The sequence below is a fragment of the Moschus berezovskii genome, chromosome 14 (genome assembly GCF_049115385.1).
Source record: "Moschus berezovskii isolate FMDL1 chromosome 14, NW_MosBer_1.0, whole genome shotgun sequence".
In the NCBI taxonomy this organism is placed as follows: Eukaryota; Metazoa; Chordata; class Mammalia; order Artiodactyla; family Moschidae; genus Moschus; species Moschus berezovskii.
This window is the reverse complement of record NC_142473.1, coordinates 31,867,756-31,889,939: the sequence shown is the minus strand read 5'-3', so window position 1 is coordinate 31,889,939 and position 22,184 is coordinate 31,867,756. Positions and strand designations below refer to the sequence as shown.

Here is a 22,184-nt window from a genome sequence, read left to right as displayed (position 1 = left end):
CAGTTAACAAAGAAAAGCAGCCCACACTGTTGGCACATCAAAGCTTGGCTGAGATATAACGAGCAACTAGGAAGGACGGTCACTTCAGTTCAGTCGCTCAGTCATGTCCAACTCTTTGCGACTCCATGAATCACAGCACGCCAGGCCTCCCTGTCCATCACCAACTCCCAGAGTTCACTCAAGTGCATGTCCATCGAGTCAGTGATGCCATCCAGCCATCTCATTCTCTGTCATCCTCTTCTCTTCCTGTCCCCAATCCCTCCCAGCAACAGAGTCTTTTCCAGTGAGTCAACTCTTCGCATGGAGTGGCCAAAGTATTGGAGTTTCAGCGCTGGATCATGGAAAAAGCAAGAGAGTTCCAGAAAAACATCTATTTCTGCTTCATTGACTATGCCAAAGCCTTTGACTGTGTGGATCACAATAAACTGTGGAACATTCTGAAAGAGATGGGAATACCAGACCACCTGACCTGCCTCTTGAGAAACCTGTATGCAGGTCAGGAAGCAACAGTTAGAACCGGACATGAAATAATAGACTAGTTCCAAATAGGAAAAGGAGTCTGTCAAGGGTGTTTATTGTCACCCTTCTTATTTAACTTATATGCAGAGTATATCATGAGAAACGCTGGGCTGGAAGAAGCACAAGCTGGAATCAAGATTGCTGGGAGAAATATCAATAACCTCAGATATGCAGATGACACCACCCTTATGGCAGAAAGTGAAGGAAAACTAAAAAGGAGAGTGAAAAAGTTGGCTTAAAGCTCAACATTCAGAAAATTAAGATCATGGCATGTGGTCCCATCACTTCATGGGAAATAGATGGGGAAACAGTGGAAACAGTGTCAGACTATTTTTTTGGGCTCCAAAATCACCGCGGATGCTGACTGCAGCCATGAAATTAAAAGATGCTTACTCCTTGGAAGGAAAGTTATGACCAACCTAGACAGCATATTAAAAAGCAGAGACATCACTTTGCCAACAAAGGTCCGTCTAGTCAAGGCTATGGTTTTTCCAGTGGTCATGTATGGATATGATAGTTGGACTGTGAAGAAAGCTGATCGCCAAAGAATTGATGCTTTTGAACTGTGGTGCTGGAGAAGACTCTTGAGAGCCCCTTGGAATGCAAGGAGATCCAACCAGTCCATTCTAAAGGAGATCAGTCCTGGATATTCATTGGAAGGAAGGATTGTCAGCAACCAACAAACAAATACGCTGTTCTGACTTTCAGAGAATGTCACAGCAGTTAAAGTCATAAAAACATTAAGCCACAAAAGCAAAGCGCCATGCCTACTAGGACTATCAAGCAAGGATGAGAAAAGTAATTTATGTTTTGCAGAACATTTTCCTTAATAAATATGTATCAAGGGTACACCATATGATCTGTGATTTTTCTCTGTAGTAAGTGGTAATTGCTAATGTTAAAGGAGATAAAAAATTACAATCCTAATTCGTTTACCATGTAACAACGATTTTAAATTCATTTCCCTTCCTAATTTGCATATTCACTTTCAAGCAATTCCAAATATAATATACGTTCTGTTTAGTATTCAGACTTTTCGTTTAAATAATACTGTAAACTTTGTTTGCACAAAGACCTTGTAATTGTCACATGATCAGTGCTATCACAGTCAATGACTTGTGTAATCTTTCTCCCATGGGGTTGATTATTTAGGCTATTTCCAATGTTTTAGTATGGTAGATAACACCACTGTATATCAAATTCAAAAGCCTGGTTGAAACAAAGAATATTTACGGAGGATTTATTTAGCAACATTCAGGCAACAAGTATGTCCTAAGCAACTACAATGTACCAGCCACTGTACTTCAGAGATGGCACTTTTAACCACAGTGTAATACTTTCTGGAGAAAGGCAGGATCTAAACAAGTAAGCTAATTAAATACCATGTAATATCCAAACTCCTAACATGGGAACTGTGGCCTCTTTCTCCTAACTATCCCAGACCTGAACTTTATTCCATGATAACCTTCAATTCTTCCAGTACCCTCCTTCACTCACCCAACAAACACATACATGAAAAATTCTTTGATCATTTCCTTCCTTTCTTCCTCCCTCTTCCTTCTCTGTAATACTTTCTCTTCTTTTATTTCTCCATGTGTCTGGAGACCAACGAATTTTTAAAACTCAGATGTCAACTTTTACATATTTATCCTGCTATGTCCATCCACCAGTTCCTGGAGAGGGACTATGTCTTACTCATCTCTATATGCTCAGGACTTAGGAGAGTGCCTCGTACACAGTGATTCTCACACTTTTTTTAACAAATGACTACCTTAATAACACTTATCTCATTAAAAAACTGAATATATACCAGATTTCTCAAAAACACGTTTTTAGCTGGCTAAGAATGTCTACAGGTAAACTTTAACACTAAAATAGACAGCTGTTTACCCCTGAGATCATAAAGACAATGCTTTTAATTCTACAGAGGGGAGCATTTCCTGATGGGGTAAGGTTATGAAGTACCTATTTTCTTCCTGATGGGATCTCTTATATAGTTTAAAGAATTCAGAGATCCTGATAAATATACCACCTTTACTATATTAACAATGTAATATAACAACAGATCTAGGCGAATCTAAACTCAGGTCTAATAAAAAGAGAACTCAGGGGACTTCCCTGGTGGTCCAGTGGCTAAGACTCCACGTTCCTGATGCAGGGGTTCTGGGTTTGATCCCTGGTGAGGAAATTAGATCCCACATGCTTGCAACTTACACACACACACACAAAAATCCCTCATGCTGCAACAAAGATCGAAGATCCTGAATGCCGTAACTAAGATTCCATGCAATCAAATAAACAGGAATAAAAAAAAAGAACTCAGGACTAGAAAAAATGTCATATGCATTAACATCAGAAGATCAGAAGACTTAAAATTAAGGGAAGAAAAAAACTAAGACTACCTTAGTGTTTTATTTCCAAAGAGGACTTATAATTCTAAATAAGGATGAGCAGAAAAGAGATAATCCCCACAGCTGTTCTAGGAAATGATGAGACCCATAAGACAATGGCACATATCAGACAAGACCTTCTCAGGAGCATCATAAGCTGCTTCCAACCTAAAGATTCTCTATATTCATGAGTGATCCCATTTCTAAAAAGACACCTCACCTTTACTTTAAGATACTGAGGTCTCCACCCACCCAAAGACCACATACCAATACGATGATTTTGGCCTGTGGCTGCCTTGTGTTGATAAGCTGTACGATGGCCTCGATTCCACCTGCTACTTCCTCGGCTGTATTTTCATGGTTGTTTGTTCCTACCCAGACAACAATGACCTGTAATTGAGGGAAGAAGAAAAGATACTGAGGAATAAAGGAACGTCCACTAGTTAGTTGAAGATCTTATTTCAAAAATCAAAGAAGGAAAGATGAACTTCTCAAATGGTTAACTTCAACAGGGCAGGCATCTTAAAACAGTAATGTAGGCCTCATATTTATTAATATCAGGATAAATTCCAAACAGAGCAATACTTAAGTGGTAAAGCTTAAATACTTAAAGTGCTAGGAAGAGACGGGAACATTTCTTTATCATTGTGGAGTTGGTAGTTAATCTCTTAAAATTCAGAAACTATACAAAAAAAAAAAGTTAACTGTATAAAAATAAAATTACTGCAAGTCAAAAAACAGTGAAATAAGAAACATGGGAGAAAATATAAGTAACATTAAAAGACTAGTAGATGTAACCTTCTAGAAAAAATAAAATTACCCAAACGAGGGTATTGGGTATAAATACACAGTTCTACTTAAGGTAAAGTCAGTGGCACAGAGGCTGGATATAGTTTTCTGAAGTTTTTCTGCTTGAACAAAAATTTTTACATGGTGACTATCATCTATAGACATACATCTTACTGTGTAACCCAACAAAGTAATTTCCACCTAGCACAAAAGGAATATCCATGAGTTTTTCTATTAGAAAGGCAAAAATTAAACACTTTCTGCTACAGCAACTGTTCTCAGTGCCTCAGCTTTGTTCTCTTTTTGTTGTTTGGGGTTGGAAAAGCTTATATGCAGCATGCCAACTCAGGACACTGATAATTTGATAAGGCACTGGGTACATGTTTGTGCTGAACATTTGTTCACATCTGCTTCAAATTTCCTTTAGAAGAACTTGGAGGGTGTGATTACCAATCTGCTTGTGTGTTAAATGAATCCAAAATTACTTCCTCAAGTGAATCATAGCCCTGCTCCAATGGCCCACCTCTGAGCACTTTCCTCCCCTTACTGCCTTGGGTCCACAAAATAGCAGACCTCATTAGCATCAAATCTCTTCCAACAGCAGACGAAGATAATTATAACAATAACAATTTCAAGGATGAGCCAAACATGCAATACACTGATCCGTAATTAAGCATGTATTTGCAATGTTCTTAAACAATGATAAAATCATCTATCTTAAAGAGGCATGAAGCCAAGAACAACAATGAAATAATGGTCTAAAGAAGCAATTGAAAAAAATATTTTAAACACTTAACTTTTTTATCTCTTTGGCTGAGCCAGGTCTTAGTTGTGGCATGTGGGATCTAGTTCCCTGACCAGGGATCAAACGCATGCCCCCTGCATTGAGAGCATGAAATCTTAGCCACTGGACCACCAGGGAAGTCCCAGAAGCAATTTTTCTTAAAAAACTAACAGTTGCTGACAATTTAACTCTGCAAAAGACTTAAGATTAAGGTATTTGTTTTTTTTTTTTTTTAAAAAGCTTCATTTCACCTTAGGTTTAATATTCTCCAGTTCTCCATTCTTTAGTCTCCATAAAACATGTCTTGTTGTATCTCCCCCAATTCCAAAATTCAGTGCATGAAGTGGGGAAAAAAGCTCTCGCCATATCTAAAAAGAGAAAAATTCATTTATTTAAGCTAAAATTATTGGGTAATAAAATCCCTCAACTGCAATGTATTGTGAGGCATTTGAAATAACAGCTTCCTTTTTCTGTATTCAAAAATTAACACCCCAAGTGGTATGCTCCCAACTGCTGAAAGTGCTTTGAAACTCAGTTTTCAGTGCAGCATTAGGCCTCAGCTCAAGACCTGAGTCACAACGCAGAGGTTGTGACCACTTAAGAGGTACCGACATTTACAATTAAGCAGTCAACTCAATAAATTCATCTTTCCCTTTATTAAATCATTTAAAAGAAATGACGTGAAGTAGAAACATGAGATGAAAAAACTTAAAGAGTGCTAAAGACAAAAAGAAACCTATCTTTTCTTTTAAATTTCTCTTTGGAGAATGCCTAAACAGATTCAAAAGTTCACCCCAAAAATATATAACATTTTAAAACAGTAAAACACAAACAAAAAGAATTGAGAATCACAGCTAGGACAAACAAAACTGAGCAAATACAAGCAAAAAAATAGTAAAATGCAAATAAGAATTGAAAGTCAAGACTAGGACAAATATAATGTGAGGCGTCTTGGAAGCCAACGCAAAAAGGGGAGTGTATTTGCTACATTTTCTGTCTCATGCTTGATGGCACCAAGAATCCCATCAAGTAGGTCTGATTTCCCTTCAAACTCTGAATGAGAGCGGAATGGGTGAAAGTCTGTTACTGACGGATGTGCTGACGTTAGCAGCCAAGGACCACCCTCACCCCCTCACCTTACCTCATACTGCTGCATTAACTGTACCATGGAGTCCCCCACAAACAGGACATCCGGCTCTTTGTCTTTGCAGTCCAGGACAAATCTGTTGTGCTGATGCGAAGAAGAAAGAACAATCAGAAGCTGGCATTTCTTTCCCTGTGAGATTTCTCGGCTTAGAACAGTTGTCCAACCAGTTACTCTGTTATTTAACATTCTCTTTGGTCTGTCCCTAAAGCTGATTCCTCTCAACTGCAATTAACTGCTGGGTCCTACCAAACTGATCATTTTCATGTGCTCAAGAAAACTGGAATGTTGCAGAAACCGGAACCGAAAAATGCACTTTTTTTTTAAAAAGAAATAAAGCTTATCTTTTCCTCCAACTCTTATGAAGAACACTTCAGACATATGAAAAGCTGAAGTAATACAATGACTACCTGTACACACTCCACCTATGTTCAACATTTTCCCGTATTTACTTTATCTGTGTGTGTCTGCTGAATCACCTGAGGGTAAGCTGCAAACACTCTGATTCTTCACCTTTAAATATTTCACATGCTAGGACTTCCCTGGCGGTCCACTAGCTAAGAATCTGTGCTCCCAATGCAGGGGGTCCAGGTTCGATTTCTGTCCATGGAACTAGACTCCACATGCTGCAGTAAGCACTCACATGCCACAATGACGACTGAAGAACCCACACGCCACAACTAAGGCCTGGCGCAGCTAAATATTTTTTAAAAAACCACATATTCCACAAGCATCTCCTAGGCATAAGGGTAGTCTACTGTATAGCCACAGAACTACTATCAATACATCTAAGAAAATGAACAATAATCCCACAACTAATATTCAATCTTTACAACGGTTCCAATAATTGGATAAAGTACTTTATATGTATCTATTTTTAAAACTAGGATCCAATCAAAAGGCATGCATTTTATTTGAATGATTTTAATATGGTCTTTGAAAATGCTTTCAAGGTGAGATGTTGGCAAACTAAGAATCAGGCTTTTTCAGTCTAATTCAAGTTTCTAGGCTGGGGAGATCTAGCCCAGGCATGCTTCTCTCTGCTCTTAAGGTAAAAAGATTTTATTCATTGATGTTAAACCAAAGGACACAGTTTAAGTTTTTATATTCATCCCTGAAACAAATTAACACAATGCTTTAGCAGGTCTCTATCCCAGTTCTATAGAAAGGTCCAAAAGCGGTTTTTCTCAAATGTTACATTCAATTATGCTTCCCCTAGTTAAGATGGAGATGCTACTTAAGTATTTCTGCTGATAATACAAGTAGAGATGACACTGTGCAGAATCTGAGATACTCCACTGTGACAGGTGAAAATACAAACACATTTCTGGAAGCAATCTGACAGTTAAGACATCTCTTCTTACTCTGACAGGATTTGGGACAGCTTTTCCTTTTTTCTGTGTAAACAATGTTTTTTTTGCACATGTGCTGCCAACGCAAGTACTTAAGTGTTTTTTTTTGGCTGTGCAGTGTGGTGGGATCTTAGTTCCCCAACCAGGGTTCAATCATTTTTTAAAAATTATTATTATTTCAATAGTGTTTTTAAACTTAAGGAATAAGATGAGCAAGAATAAAACTTTAATTTCACTGAGTAGCGAGTGCTCTTTCACATCATGTCATCTCTCTGTGGGTACTCAGGTATCAACTACTTCTCAACACCAACAGCTCATGTTTAAAGAACATCATGGAATTTAAGCTCTGCTGTTCTAATGGTTTCAGTTCTTTACGTTTTCTTTTTAAATAGCTGCAATGAGCTTCGAAAAACAGAAAAGATCAAAGCAAAATACCTATAGCCCTACCATCTTAACCAGTACCTATTAATGTTTGGGGTATCTTTTCTCATCATTTTTTCACACATTCCCCATTCCTACCCCGCCTTAAAATAGTTGAAACATATGCACATCTCCTCCTGGCAACACAACTTTGGGGACAGAAAAACCTATGTGCAAATTCTAGCTTAACTACTTTCTGGTCAATGACCTTAAGCAAGTACATAACCCAAGTCTTCCACATCTGCTGACAATTCTGTTTTAGAGTTGTAGAGATGACAGTTCCATAAAAGGGACCCAGCTTTTTGCTAACACCCAATAGGCACTCAGTAAGTAGGGCCATTATAATTGCATATAATATTAAAAAAATTTTTATGCTGCTATGTAATTTTCATAATCATAATTTTTAAAAAATTTTATCACATAAAAAAAATTATGCATTTACTTATTTGGCCAGGCCACACAGTTTGTGGGACTTTAGTTCCCTGATTAGGGATTGAATCCAGGCCCTTTGCAGTGAGAGCATGGAGTCCTAACCACTGAACTGCCACGGAATTCCCTATAACCATAGTTTTTAACACTACTTAATATCCTACTGATGCATCCAGTGAGACATGCATATTTTTTTTAGCTCTTTACCTAATGAAAGATTTGCCAGGAACCTCCTATTGACTGAGATGAAGAAATTTACATGTTTTTTTTTTTTTACATGTTGGTAAGTTTTAGGTCAAAGATTAAATAACACTTTTATGGATCTTGGAGGTATTTCCAAACTCTTAACAAAATGGCTATTGGCTGTATCTATACTGACTCCAGCATGTATAAGAACTCATTTTACCATAGTCACACCTGTACTAGTCATTAATATTTCCCTCTCCCTCCTTCCTCTCCTCATTGTTTTAATCTGTACCTTTTGGAAACAAAAAGTTACACAGTTCCTGTCACGCTTGTTGAGATATTTATCTAGTATATCTGAGGATATTTTTACTGATGATACAACAAAAATATCAGTGCCTCATCTGAAATATTTATTGTAAATACTTCTGTCAGTCTGCTGCTAAGCCTTCTTTCTGTTCTGTTCAGTCACTCAGTCGTGTCCGACTCTTTGTGACCCCGTGGACTGTAGCCTACCAGGCTTCTCCATCCACGGGATTCTCCAGGCAAGAATACTGGAGTGGGTTACCATTTCCTTCTCCAGGGGATCTTCCCGACCCAGGGATCGAACCCGGGTCTCCAGCATTGGAGGCAGACGCATTAACCTCTGAGCCACCAGGGAAGCCCTTTTTGATATGATTTATTAAATCTGTCTACAGTCAAGTCTTTTAGTATCACCCTCAAAAAAAAAGACGTTTTACTATGGAAAATGTCAAGCGTACAGGAAAGCAGAGAGGACAACACAATGGATCTCCATATATCCATCACCAATTACAGCAATCATCTAACTATGGCCATTATTAACCCAACATAACAGAAACTACTGCCCCACCGCCTTCTCAGGGTACTCTGAAGCCAACCAAGGATGGAGCATTTCATGTATAAAAATTTCAATATGTAACTCTTAAAATATTAAAAAAATTCACTACCAAAAAACCAGTTCCACTCTTCTAAAATTAATAGCAATTCTTTAATATCAACAAATAACTAGTGTTCAAACTCGATGTTACAAAATTTTATGTTTTTTAAAATCAGGATCCAGACAATTTGTCTCTTAAAATCCTTTTTAATGTACAGGTTCCACCTCCCTCAGTCACCACCTTCCAAACTTATTTTTTAAGGAATATGACTGTCTGACCTATAGAATCTTAGGTCATAGTCTAATCTCCATAGTCTGGACTCTGTTGACTGCATTCCTGCAGTAGTGGAGGACATGTTCATTGGTTCCAGATACTTCTTGATATGTGGTACTTAAGTCTAGATTAGGGATGGATAACGTGGTAATACCCCATTAAGTATCACTTTAATACTTGTTTTAACCATGATTGTTTTTTTAGTGTTTAGTTTTGAAATAATTTTAGATCTACAGAAGATTTGCAATGACTGTACAGAATCTGTACATAAGCATGGTATATCTGTCAAACATAAGACATTTACATTAGGAAATACTAGCAACCAAAATAAACTGCACTCACATCTAATTTTTCCACTAATGCCCATTTCCTGAATCAATATGGGATATTATGCTGTATATAATCTCCATAGATCTTTTAGTCTATTCCAATATGGGACAGTCTCTTGATTTTTCCTTTTCCTTCATAACCTCAATACATTCAGCTGTGCTCAGTGTTCTGCATGTGGTCCTTCAATTTGGGTGTCTGATGCCTTCTCATGAACAGACTGAGGTTATGGATTTGGGGGGAATACGATGACAGAGGTAATGTGCCCCTCTTTATCATATCAGTGGGTACACGATACCAACACGACCTACTACTGGTGATGTTAACACTGATCACTTAGCTAAGGTGGTGTTTGCTAGTTTTCTCCACTATCAAGTCACAATTTTCTGTTCCACACTCTGTTAGAAGCAAAACACTAAATTCAGCACCAGTTGGGAAGGGTATCAAAAAATGTGCAGTCATATGTTAGAGCTACCAAAGTAATTTACAAGGAGATACTAAGCAAATGTACTGTTTCTCCTTAAAGCTGTGTTCACTAATGTTAGTATTCCTCAATGGATCTTGCCTACAGTACTGCAGCGTCCTATCCATGGTTTTCTTTTTCCTCCTTCCATATTTATTTAAATTATTCTGTAAAGAAGATTTTGCCCTCCTCTCCTATTTATTCATCCATTCATTTATTTACAGGGAATGGATTAATGAATACTTATTCTTAGTTATAAATCAACATTATCAACTATTATTTTGCTCAAATTGTTCAGCATTGCACTTTGGGTGCTCTTTCAGGTCTGCTGCAGGTGGTCAAAGCTAACGTCATCAACGAGAGAGACCAATACTGTGTGTATTCTACGTGCTGCATGGGGTATTTCTACTGATCTTTTTTTTTCCCCTTTCCTTTTCTTTCTTCAGTAGTTCCTTGTTTTCTTGCACTGTAAGATGTTCCAGGCCCATCTATTTTCTTTGCCTCGGCTATAAAATCAATGATTTCTTCGAAGAGCCCTGGTTCCTTTCGCTGGAGAACTGTATTTAAAAGCCAAGATCTAGGTGCACAATATATTTTAATACAAGGTAGTCCTTCCATATTATACGAGCTTTTTTAAAAAAATTAAAGTCATGTTCTTCTTTCGACTTTTTTCCCAGTCAGTGCTAATTATTTAATATCTGCTAAATTTATGCCAGAAACTACACACTCACAAAAATAAATAAATCTAGCTTTATTACTACTTTTCAGTAAACTTATAAATGACCTAAGTGCCCATCACTGAGAAAATGAACAACCCACTGTGGTATTTTCACATAAAGCAACAAAATACTAAAGAGGAAAAAAAAAATGAATCAATTATAGCTATACTTTTAACCTGCAGAAAATACTGCAGAAAAAACACATTCAGAAAGATACTGAAAGATAATTAGGAAGATACTATTTACATGGTTTAAAAACATGCAAAAATACTAAATACACTGTTTAGAGATTATATACGCAGTATTTAAATACATGAAAAAAAATTAGGATACTGGGGAGGTAGGAAAGAGAAAGAAATGTGATCAATGAGGCATATATGGGGAACAGAATTCTTTCAGCAATGCTCTATTTTTTTAGAGTGAGAAGCAAACACGCAGATGCTCAAAATACTTCATAATACCTTTTTTAAAAAAAAATTATATGTATTTATTTGGCTAAACTGGGTCTTAGTTGTAGCATGTGGGATCTAGTTCCCTGAACAGGGATCAAACCTAAGCCCCCTGCTTTGGGAGCAGAGTCTTAACTACTGGACCACCAGGGAAGTCCCCATAATACTTTCTGAAAGATATAAACAAATGAGAAAGATTAAGAAAGAATAACCAAGTAATTGATCCACAGGAGAACACTCAAAATAAAAAACTACCACTCAAAATGTAATAGATAAAGGCTGATTTTTAAGCCTAAGAAGACAAAAACAGAGAGAATACAACCATGAAGAGTACAAAGAGTCATGAAATACTAAAACAGGAGACTGGAGGCTGCAAATCACAGACAACTTGCTAGTTCAAAAGGTAACATGGTTCAAAACAGATAAAGGGTAAATATACTTAAGTGATAACACTTCATTAAAAGTAAGCTACAAATATTGAAAAAAAAAAAAGGTGCTAAAAAAAAATCAGTGGGACAAAAAAGGGGGGAAAAACCCCCAAAACAAAATAATAGGACATATTAAGAAGGCAACAGCACCAGAGATTGAAGGGATTCCCACTTGCTAAACCTGGGACAACCTGACTTTCAAAATTACAGTGGATTATAACCCACTCGAATAAAGTAAGAACCTGCAAATCTATATTATAACAAATAAGGACTGGTTAAGGGCAACATTATCTTAACCAAGTGATCGAAGTTAGTATCACCAAAGAGACAAACCAACATCAAAATGCCTTCTATGTGATGCACGGAAGACATTACTTCCCTGATATTCCTGCCAAAAATGTATAATCTGAACCCTGATTACGAGAAAAGAAGACAAACTCTAACTTGAGTTTCAGCCTATACAAATGGTCAAGTCATGAAAAAAACAAAGGCTAAGAAACATTTCTGATTAAAGGAAAATAAAGAGATATATGACAATCAAACCCAATGTGTGATCCGAGATTGGGAAGAAAACTGATATAAACAACAGACAACTGAAGAAATCTGAATATGGTTTTTGCACTAGGTAACAGTATGGTGGTTTAGTCGCTAAGTTGTGTCCGACTCTTGCAACCACGTGGACTATAGCCCTCCAGGCTCCTCTGTCCATGGGATTCTCCACGCAAGAATATTGTAGTGGGTTGCCATTTCCTTCTCCAGAGGTAACAGTATACTGTCAGTGTAAAATTTCCTGATTGTAATAACTATAGTAATAACTATACTGCAGTTATGTGAGAGAATGTTCTTTTTGTTAGAATACACTCAAATATTTAGGGGTAAAGGAGCATCATGAAGACTGCAACATAGTTTCAAATGATTCAGAAAAAATAGTAAGTAAGTTGGTAAACAGTAGAAACAGATAGAATAATTATGCAGATACAGCAAAATGCTATAACAAGTGGCAAATCGAGATGAAGGATATAGGAAGTTCTTTCTAAACTGTAATATTTGTAGCATACTTACGAACTTACTTTGAAATTTAAAAAAGCTTAAAAAAAATAGAAACCTCACTATCTACTAAAATTAACAAAGGGCAATAAACATGCTTTAAAATATTCCTCAGTTCCAACATCAGATGGCGATTAGAATGACATCTCTAACACAAAATTTTTATTTACAGTAATCAGTTCGTGTTGATCATTAAAAACACCCTTTCGCAGCTTTGGTCAAGACTCTAAAAATCAAAGAGATTCATCTATGTGAATAGTAACACGTGCACCTCCTTTACCTGAGACATCCATCTGTCGTCTCCTTGAATATCTTCTGCTGCATGTGGAATGGCTGCTGGGTTTGAGTCTCCTTGGCTCATTCTACACCTGAGGGAAAAAAGGTCTATGTCATGTTTTGTTCACTGACAGGAATGTCTGTTACCGCTTACTTAAATTATTACATGTCAGGTTTTAAATAAGAATTAAATAAATTTCATTGTGGTTTTGCCTAGAAACGATGCAACTGGAGTTCATTTCCAGCAGACGAGTTCCAGGACATGACTGCACAAGTTCCATAAATATTCCAGCACTACTAGGACTTCCAGACAGGTTTGAATACCATTCAGGAACAGTGCATTACATTTTAAAAGTCTGCTCCAAGTATATACCTTACACTTACATTCACTTTTCATGAATACATGTTACTGTAACAACCAAATGACAAGGAGTTAAACTCTTATGGTTCAAAGATACCTTAGATAAATATATTAAATATCTATATTATTATAGATATATAATAAATCAGTTCAGTTCCCTTGCTCAGTTGTGTCCGACTCTTTCAGAACCCACGAACCGCGGCACGCCAGGCCTTCCTGTCCATCACCAACTCCCGGAGTTGACCCAAACCCATGTCCATTGAATCGGTGATGCCATCCAACCATCTCATCTTCTGTCGCCCCCTTCTCCTCCTGCTCTCAATCTTTCCCAGCATCAGGGTCTTTTCAAATGAATCAGCTCTTCACATCAGGTGGCCAAAGTATTGGCAACTTCAGCTTCAGCATCAGTCCTTCCAATGAACACCCAGGATTGATCTCCTTTAGAATGGACTGGTTGGATCTCCTTGCAGTCCAAGGGACTCTCAAGAGTCTTCTCCAAAACCACAGTTCAAAAGCATCAATTCTTTGGTGCTCAGCTTTCTTTATAGTTCAACGCTCACATCCACACACGACCACTGGAAAAACCATAGCCTTGACTAGACGGACCTTTGTTGACAAAGCAATGTCTCTGCATTTTAATATGCTGTCTAGGTTGGTCATAATTTTCCTTCCAAGGACTAAGCATATTTTAACTTCATGGCTGCAATCACCATCTGCAGTGACTTTGGAGCCCAGAAAAATAAAGACAGCCACTGTTTCCACATCTATTTGCCAAGAAGTGATGGGACCGGATGCCATGATCTTAGTTTTCTGAATGTTGAGCTTTAAGACAACTTTTTCACTTTCCTCTTTCACTTTCATCAAGAGGCCCTTTAGTTTTTCTTCACTTGCTGCCATAAGGGTGGTGTCATCTGCATATCTGAGGTTATTGATATTTCTCCCGGCAATCTTGATTCCAGCTTGTGCTTCTTCCAGCCCAGCGTTCCTCATGATGTACTCCGCAGATAAGTTAAATAAGCAGGGTGACACTATACAGCCTTGACAGACTCCTTTTCCTATTTGGAACCAGTCTGTTGTTCCATATCCAGTTCTAACTGTTGCTTCCTGACCTGCATACAGGTTTCTCAAGAGTCAGGTCAGGTGGCTAGTATTCCCATCTCTTTCAGAATTTTCCAGTTTATCCACACAAAAGCTTTTGGCATAGTCAAGCAAGCAGAAATAGATGTTTTTCTGGAACTCTCTTGCTTTTTCCATGATCCAGCTGATGTTGGCAATTTGATCTCTGGTTCCTCTGCCTTTTCTAAAACCAGCTTGAACATATGGAAGTTCATGGTTCACGTATTTCTGAAGCCTGGCTTGGAGAATTTTGAGCATTACTTTACTAGCGTGTGAGATGAGTGCAATTGTGTGGTAGTTTGAGCATTCTTTGGCATTGCCTTTCTTTGGGATTGGAATGAAAACTGACCTTTTCCAGTCCTGTGGCCACTGCTGAGTTTTCCAAATTTGCTGGCACATTGAGTGCAGCACTTTCACAGCATCATCTTTCAGGATTTGAAATAGCTCAATTGGAATTCCATCACCTCCACTAGCTTTGTTCGTAGTGATGCTTTCTAAGGTCCACTTGACTTCACATTCCAGGATGTCTGGCTCTAAGTGAGTGATCACACCATCGTGATTATCTGGGTCATGAAGATCTGTTTTGTACCGTTCTTCTGTGTATTCTTGCCACCTCTTCTTAATATCTTCTGCTTCTGTTAGGTCCATACCATTTCTGTCCTTTATCGAGTCCATCTTTGCATGAAATGTTCCCTTGGTATCTCTAATTTTCTTGAAGAGATCTGTCTTTCCCATTCTATTGTTTTCTTCTATTTCTCTGCACTGATCGCTGAGGAAGGCTTTCTTAGCTCTCCTTGCTATTCTTTGGAACTCTGCATTCAGATGGGTATATATTTTTCTTTTCTCCTTTGCTTTTCGCTTCTCTTCTTTTCACAGCTATTTGTAAGGCCTCCTCAGACAGCCATTTTGCTATTTTGCATTTCTTTTTCTTGGGGATGGTCTTTATTCCTATCTCCTGTACAATGTCACGAACCTCCGTCCATAGTTCAGGCACTCTATCAGATCTAGTCCCTTAAATCTATTTCTCACTTCCACTGTATAATCATAAGGGATTTGATTTAGGTCATACCTGAATGGTACAGTTGTTTTCCCCACTTTCTTCTTTTTCAGTCTGAATTTGGCAATAAGGAGTTCATGATCTGAGCCACAGTCAGCTCCTGGTCCTGTTTTTGCTGACTGTATAGAGCTTCTCCATCCTTGGTTGCAAAGAATATAATCAATCTGATTTCCGTGTTGACCATCTGGTGATGTCCATGTGTAGTCTTCTCTTGTGTTGTTGGAAGAGGGTAATTGCTATGACCAGTGCGTTCTCTTGGCAGAACTCTATTAGCCTTTGCCCTGCTTCATTCTGTACTCCAAGGTCAAATTTGCCTATTACTCCAGGTGTTTCTTGACTTCCCACTTTTGCATTCCAGTCCCCTATAATGAAAAGGACATCTTTTTTGGGTGTTAGTTCTAAAAGGTCTTGTAGGCCTTCATAAACCGTTCAACTTCGGCTTCTTCAGCATTACTAGTCAGTGCATAGACCTGGATTACTGTGATATTGTACGCTTTGCCTTGGAAACGAACAAAGATCATTCTGTTGTTTTTGAGATTGCATCCAAGTACTGCATTTCAGACTCTTTTGTTGACCATGTTGGCTACTCCATTTCTTCTAAGAGATTCCTGCCCACAGTAGTAGATATAATGGTCATCTGAGTTAAATTCACCCATTCCAGTCCATCTTAGTTCAATGATTCCTAGAATGTCGATGTTCACTCTTGTCATCTCCTGTTTGACCATTTCCAATTTGCCTTGATTCATGGAGCTAACATTCCAGTTTCCTATGCAATATTGCTCTTTACGGCATCACATCTTGCTTCTATCACCAGTCCCATCCACAAGTGGGTGTTATTTTTGCTTTGGCTCCATCCCTTCATTCTTTCTGGAGTTATTTCTCCACTGATCTCCAGTAGCACATTGGGCACTTATCGACCTGCGGAGTTCATCTGTCAGTGTTCTATCTTTTTGCCTTTTCATACTGTTTATGGGGTTCTCAAGGCAAGAATACTGAAATGGTTTGCCATTCCCTTCTCCAGTGGACTACATATCTATATAATAATATATATATTAGATATCTGCTAGATATCTATATTAGAGAACTAGAGTCATACACTTAAGAATTACTACAGCAATGATTAGAATTCACTGATTACTAAACAGATTATACTATACTATATAATCTATAGTACAGTATATACCCGTACTACAGATTATAATAAAATTAGTTGTGGGCTTTGGCACTGATTTTTGACAAATGTTTACTACTTTTATTTTTGACAGGACTCCACTGATAAAATGTGATTAACGATGAGCTTATGGCATCTGGTAGTAGAGGAGACCCTGGAGGAGGGCATGGCAACCCACTACAGTATTCTTGCCTGGAGAATCCCATGGACCCAAGAACCTGGCAGGTTATAGTCCATGAGGTCGCAAAGTCAGACATGACTGAAGCGACTAACCACTGCACAGCACAGTGCGGAAGAACAAATAAGTGAAATTCAGAAAAATTAGAAATGCTACTTATTTAAGAAAGACAAATAAGAAACCAGATTGTTTTCAACCAACTCTGGAGAATATATAATACATACTTATGGCAACTAACTCCAGTACTCTTGCCTGGAAAATTCCATGGGTGGAGGAGCCTGGAAGGCTGCAGTCCATGGGGTCCTGAAGAGTCGGACACGACTGAGCGACTTCACTTTCACTTTTCACTTTCATGCATTGGAGAAGGAAATGGCAACCCACTCCAGTATTCTTGCCTGGAGAATCCCAGGGATGGGGGAGCCTGGTGGGCTGCCATCTATGGGGTCGCACAGAGTCAGACACGACTGAAGCGACTTAGCAGCAGCAGAGACATTAGGCTCAAGAGGTCTCTGGGCAAATGCAAAGGATGATGAAAGAGAAAAGGCTGGGTTTTGTGGCTTACAGAAAAAGAGGTCATACTCTCTATTTCCTTCCTTTGCATCCTAAAATAAAACTAAACTGTCTCAGAAAGAGGAGTTACAGCTTTTCAGTAAGTATTCACTGAGTAAATAAAATGCCCTGGATTGCCAAGGTAGCAGCTTTTGAGGATCAGAAAGTAACAAGCCCTAAACATGAAAGCAAACTTTCATTCATAAAAAATAAATTACAGAAGCAAACAATTTTAACACTAATTATGCAACCAAACTCCCTCAGCTCTAAACGACCCTAGGTCTAAGAACAACTGCGCTCAGGGTTTAGCCCATATCTGACTAAAGATGTAAAATTATCATTCACAACCTGTATTTCTTCAGATTACTGAACTATGCAACTATCGAAAACAACAGAAAGACCAGTATCAACGTGACGCTTTCTACATACCACCTCCAATCCTCACAAAAGCACTGCAAGATGAAGAAAATGAGGATCAGATAATTTAGGTAATTTGTGCAGTAAGTAACTGAAAAGAGGTTTGCCTGACCCCAATTACATCACATCTGGCAAACTGATCAAAAACCAGTTCATGCTGACTCCCTAATGGGAACCTATATCATTTCAAGAATAAGGAAGAACTATAAGATAAACCTGTATAGATCTAATCAGATATCTGTTTGGGGGTTTCACTGTTTAAGAAGAGTATGGAAAAATTAAAATACATTTAAAAAAACAATTACAAGGTTAAAACAAACAGCTATATAAAATTGTTTATTTTTGAAGTTCTCCTTTTGTTTTTAACCAATAAAACATTTTAAACCTTCCATATTCGTTTCTTGGGGTGGTGGTGTCTAAATTCAATTCTTGATTTAAGTCTGGCTATTCAAGTGAAATCTGATATGGCACTTAATAATTGTTTTAATTTTAAAAGTAACTTTCTTCCCTGCTAGTTAAAAAGCACTACTGCTCTTGAGACTGACAAGGAGCAATCTCATTTTCTAGATTTCAAAATTGGATACAGAGGACTTCCCTAGTGGTGCAGTGGATAAGAAGCTGCCTGCTAATGCAGGGAACACAGGTTCGATCCCTGGTTCACAAAGATTCCAAATGTTTCAGAGCAACTAAGCCCCTGCACCACCAACTACTGGAGTCCGAGCACTCTCAGGCCCATGAGTCACAGCTACTGAGCCTTTGTGCTACAACCACTGAAGCCTATGTGTTTAGAGCCTGTGCTCCACAACAGAAGCCCATGCATGGCAACAAGAGTAGCGCCGCAGCTAGAAAAAGTCTGCACGCAACAATGAAGACCAAGTGCAACGAAAATTAAATAAATTTTTAAAAATTAGTTATACAATGTAAAGAAATACAGCAACAAGACAGCTCCATTTTCCACTCACTAATTGAAAAAATCTATTGCCCAGCTTTTAATATAGATTAAAACACCCAACTATTTCTCACTTATTTCCCCACCTGGAGCATGTTAGGTGTTTCTGAGGCAAAACTTAACTGACACAGTGTTAACTGAGAGATCACTACTAAAATGGAGAAAAGACTGAATGGGAAGACTAGAGATCTCTTCAAGAAAACTGGATACACCAGGGGAACATTGTGTGCAAAGATGGGCACAATATAGGACAGAAACAGTAAGGACCTAACAGAAGCAGAAGATACTAACACGTGGCAAGAATACACAGAACTATACAAAAAAGGTCTTAAAGACTTGGATAACCAAAGGTTTGGCCACTAACCTAGGGTCAAATATCCTGGAATGTGAAGTCAAGTGGGCCTTAGGAAGCATTACTTCAAACAAAGCTAGTGGAGGTGATGGAATTGCAGCTGAGCTATTTCAAATCCTAAATGATGCTGTGAAAGTGCTGCTCTCAATATGCCAGCAAATTTGGAAAACTCAGCAGTGGCCATAGGACTGGAAAAGGTCAGTTTTCAATCCAATCCCAAAGAAAGGAAATGCCAAAAAATGTTCAAACTACCATACAACTGTGCTCATTTCACATGCTAGCAAGGTAATGTTCAAAATCCTTCAAGTTAGCCTTCAACAGCACGTGAACTGAGAAATTCCAGATGTACAAGCTGGATTTAGAAAAGGCAAAGGAACCAGAGATCAAATTGCCAACATTCGTCTGGATAACAGAAAAAGCAAGAGAATTCCAGAAAAACATCTACTTCTGCTTCAATGACTATGCTAAAGCCTTTAACTGTGTGGATCACAACAAACTGTGGAAAAGTCTAAAGAGATGGGAATACCAGACCACCTTACGTGTCTGCTGAGAAATCTATATGCAGGTCAAGAAGCAACAGTTAGAACAGGAAGTGGAACAATGGGCTGATTCAAAATTGGGAAAGGAGTACATCAAGGCTATATATTATCATCCTGCTTATTTAACTTAGATGCCAAGTACATCATGTGAAACGTCAGGCTGAATGAATCACAAGCTGGAATCAAGGTTGCCCGGACAAATATCAACAAGCTCAGATATGCAGATGATACCACCCTTATGGCAGAAAGTGAAGAAGAAAGAACCAAAGAGGCTCTTGATGAAAGTGAAAGAGGAGAGTGAAAAAGCTGGCTTGAACCTCAACATTCAAAAAACTAAGATCATGGTATCCAGTCCCATCACTTTATGTCAAATAGATGGGGAAAAAACGGAAACAGTGATGATAGACTTTATTTTCTTGGGCGCCAAAATCACTGTGGACAGTGACTGCAGCCAGGAAATTAAAAGATACTTGCTTCTTGAAAGAAAAGCTATGACAAACCTAGAGAATGTGTTAAAAAGCAGAGGCATCACTGTGCCCACAAAGGTCTGTATAGTTAAAGCTATGGTTTTTCCAGTAATCATGTACCGATGTGAGAGCTGGACCATAAAGAAGGCTGAGCGTGGAAGAATTGATGCTTTTGAATTGTGGTGCTGTAGAAGACTCGAGAGTCTTTCGGACTGCAAGGAGGTCAAACCAGTCAATCCTAAAGGAAATTAACCCTGAACATTCGTTGGAGGGACTGACGCTGAAGCTCCAATACTTTGGTCACCTTTTGTGAAGAGCCAATTCACTGGAAAAGACCCTGATGCTGGGAAAGACTGAGGACAAGAGCAGAAAGGGGTGGCAGAGGCTGAGATGGTTAGACGGTATCACAGCTTCAACTGACTTGAGTTTGAGCAAACTCTGGGAGATAGTAAAGGACAGGGAATCTTGGAGTGCTGCAGGTTCATGGGGATGCAGTCAGACACAATTTAGCAACTGAACAAGAGCAAACACTCTATGATTACATAATTGAAACCATTTTCCTAGGGATCGTTAAAAAAACAAGGACGACGAACTGTGCATATGAGATGCCTTCCTAATAAAACATCCAAATACATCCCTCACTTAAAAACACAACGCAGGCACTTCAACTACATTTCAGTTCTTCGGATACCATGTTCAGATCTTGTTAAGAACTTAAGAATTTTTTTTGACAAACCAGAAGGTATCTCAAGGAAAGGAGCCAAGGAGAAATTTAAAAACCATCATATCAGAAATAGTTGAAAGAAATAGGTACGTTTATAAACTGTAGAAAAACTGGTTGGGGAAGAGGAGATCACAAGACAAATGGTTGTCAAAGTACTTGAAGATTACTAGGAAGGGACTTATGGCTTATTCTACAGTGTCTCGGAATAGGAAGACAAAGCCAGTAGATATCGTGCACAGAGAGACAAATTTCTAACACAAAGAACTGCAAATGACATCATCTGTCTCTCAAAGCAGATTCCTCCAAAGGCAACTCAGAGATTAAAGAGAACTAAAGCATATGAGTAAAGATTGGCCCATATCAGTGGGGTTCCAACATTTTTTTAATGTTTTAGAATTTTTTTGAAATGCTCCTTAATATATGTATATTTATAAATCAGTTGTGAATTACTGTTAACCTGTATATTACGTATTCAGTTCAGTCGCTCAGTCGAGTCCGACTCTCTGCGACCCCATGAATCACAGCACGCCAGGCCTCCCTGTCCATCACCAATTCCCGGAGTTCACCCAAACTCATGTCCATCGGGTCGGTGATGCCATCCAGCCATCTCATTCTGTCTCCCCTTCTCCTCCCACCCCCAATCCTCCCCAACATTAGAAAAGGTAATAAAAACTTCATTCCTAAAAAATGCATGTAGAAAGAGGTTCTAAATTTTTCCCTATATTCTAATGGATCACCTTATGCAACCCAGGGCAGTGCATGGAAGTATTCTGAAAGCTGTAATTAGTAACAACAGAAAAAGACACCACGAGAGAGGGATCTGACTCCCATCTCACCTCAATGATTTGTAATTAATCGCTCTCATGCAGCAAGCCATTAGCTTCTGCGATCACAAACAGCAAGTTCAGTTACAAAAACCCAGCAGAATGGAGATAAAGGTCCGAGAAAATTAACTTATCAGTAGACTCTATTCCAGGCAAACTTTAAACGTCCATTAAAATGAGTTCTCTGGGAAGATGAGTAAGTGACTTGCACAGCATTTCCCAACTTTCCGTCTTCTCTACTTAACTCAGACTATGAAAATATAGTACCAGAATTTCCAAATGCTTGTACCAGAGTGGTGTAGTGTGCCTAGTTCCAACAACAAAGAATTATAAACCCTCAAGCTAAGCTGGATGCTTCTTGAGTCAGGAAACAGATGGAGAGCGAAAGTCGCACTAAGAATTAAAAAGATTTAGAATGTTTCCACTCTGACCTAAGACTCCTCATTTTCAGAGAGAGCTGGCAGGCTTTCTGTAAAGGGGAAGACAGGCCTCATCCGGAGTACCCTACCTCAGTGGGCTGGTGGATGGGTCCCCGGGTTCCAGCACATCCATAATTTATTATCAAATGCCCAAGCCAACACATTAAAGC

General features: G+C 38.5%; 1 protein-coding gene across 1 annotated transcript in view; it reads right to left on the bottom strand.

Annotated features, from left to right (window-relative positions):
* PAFAH1B2 (platelet activating factor acetylhydrolase 1b catalytic subunit 2) overlaps window positions 1-22,184 on the bottom strand; it is a 28,551-nt gene that overhangs the window by 4,989 nt on the left and 1,378 nt on the right. Inside the window, exons 2-5 of the mRNA XM_055423076.2 lie at window positions 12,896-12,983; window positions 5,624-5,713; window positions 4,734-4,850; window positions 3,177-3,299 (exon numbers count right to left, since the gene is read on the bottom strand). Of these exons, the coding sequence (XP_055279051.1) occupies window positions 3,177-3,299; window positions 4,734-4,850; window positions 5,624-5,713; window positions 12,896-12,976 (411 nt within the window). The 5' untranslated portion in view covers window positions 12,977-12,983. The remainder of the gene's footprint in view (window positions 1-3,176; window positions 3,300-4,733; window positions 4,851-5,623; window positions 5,714-12,895; window positions 12,984-22,184) is intronic.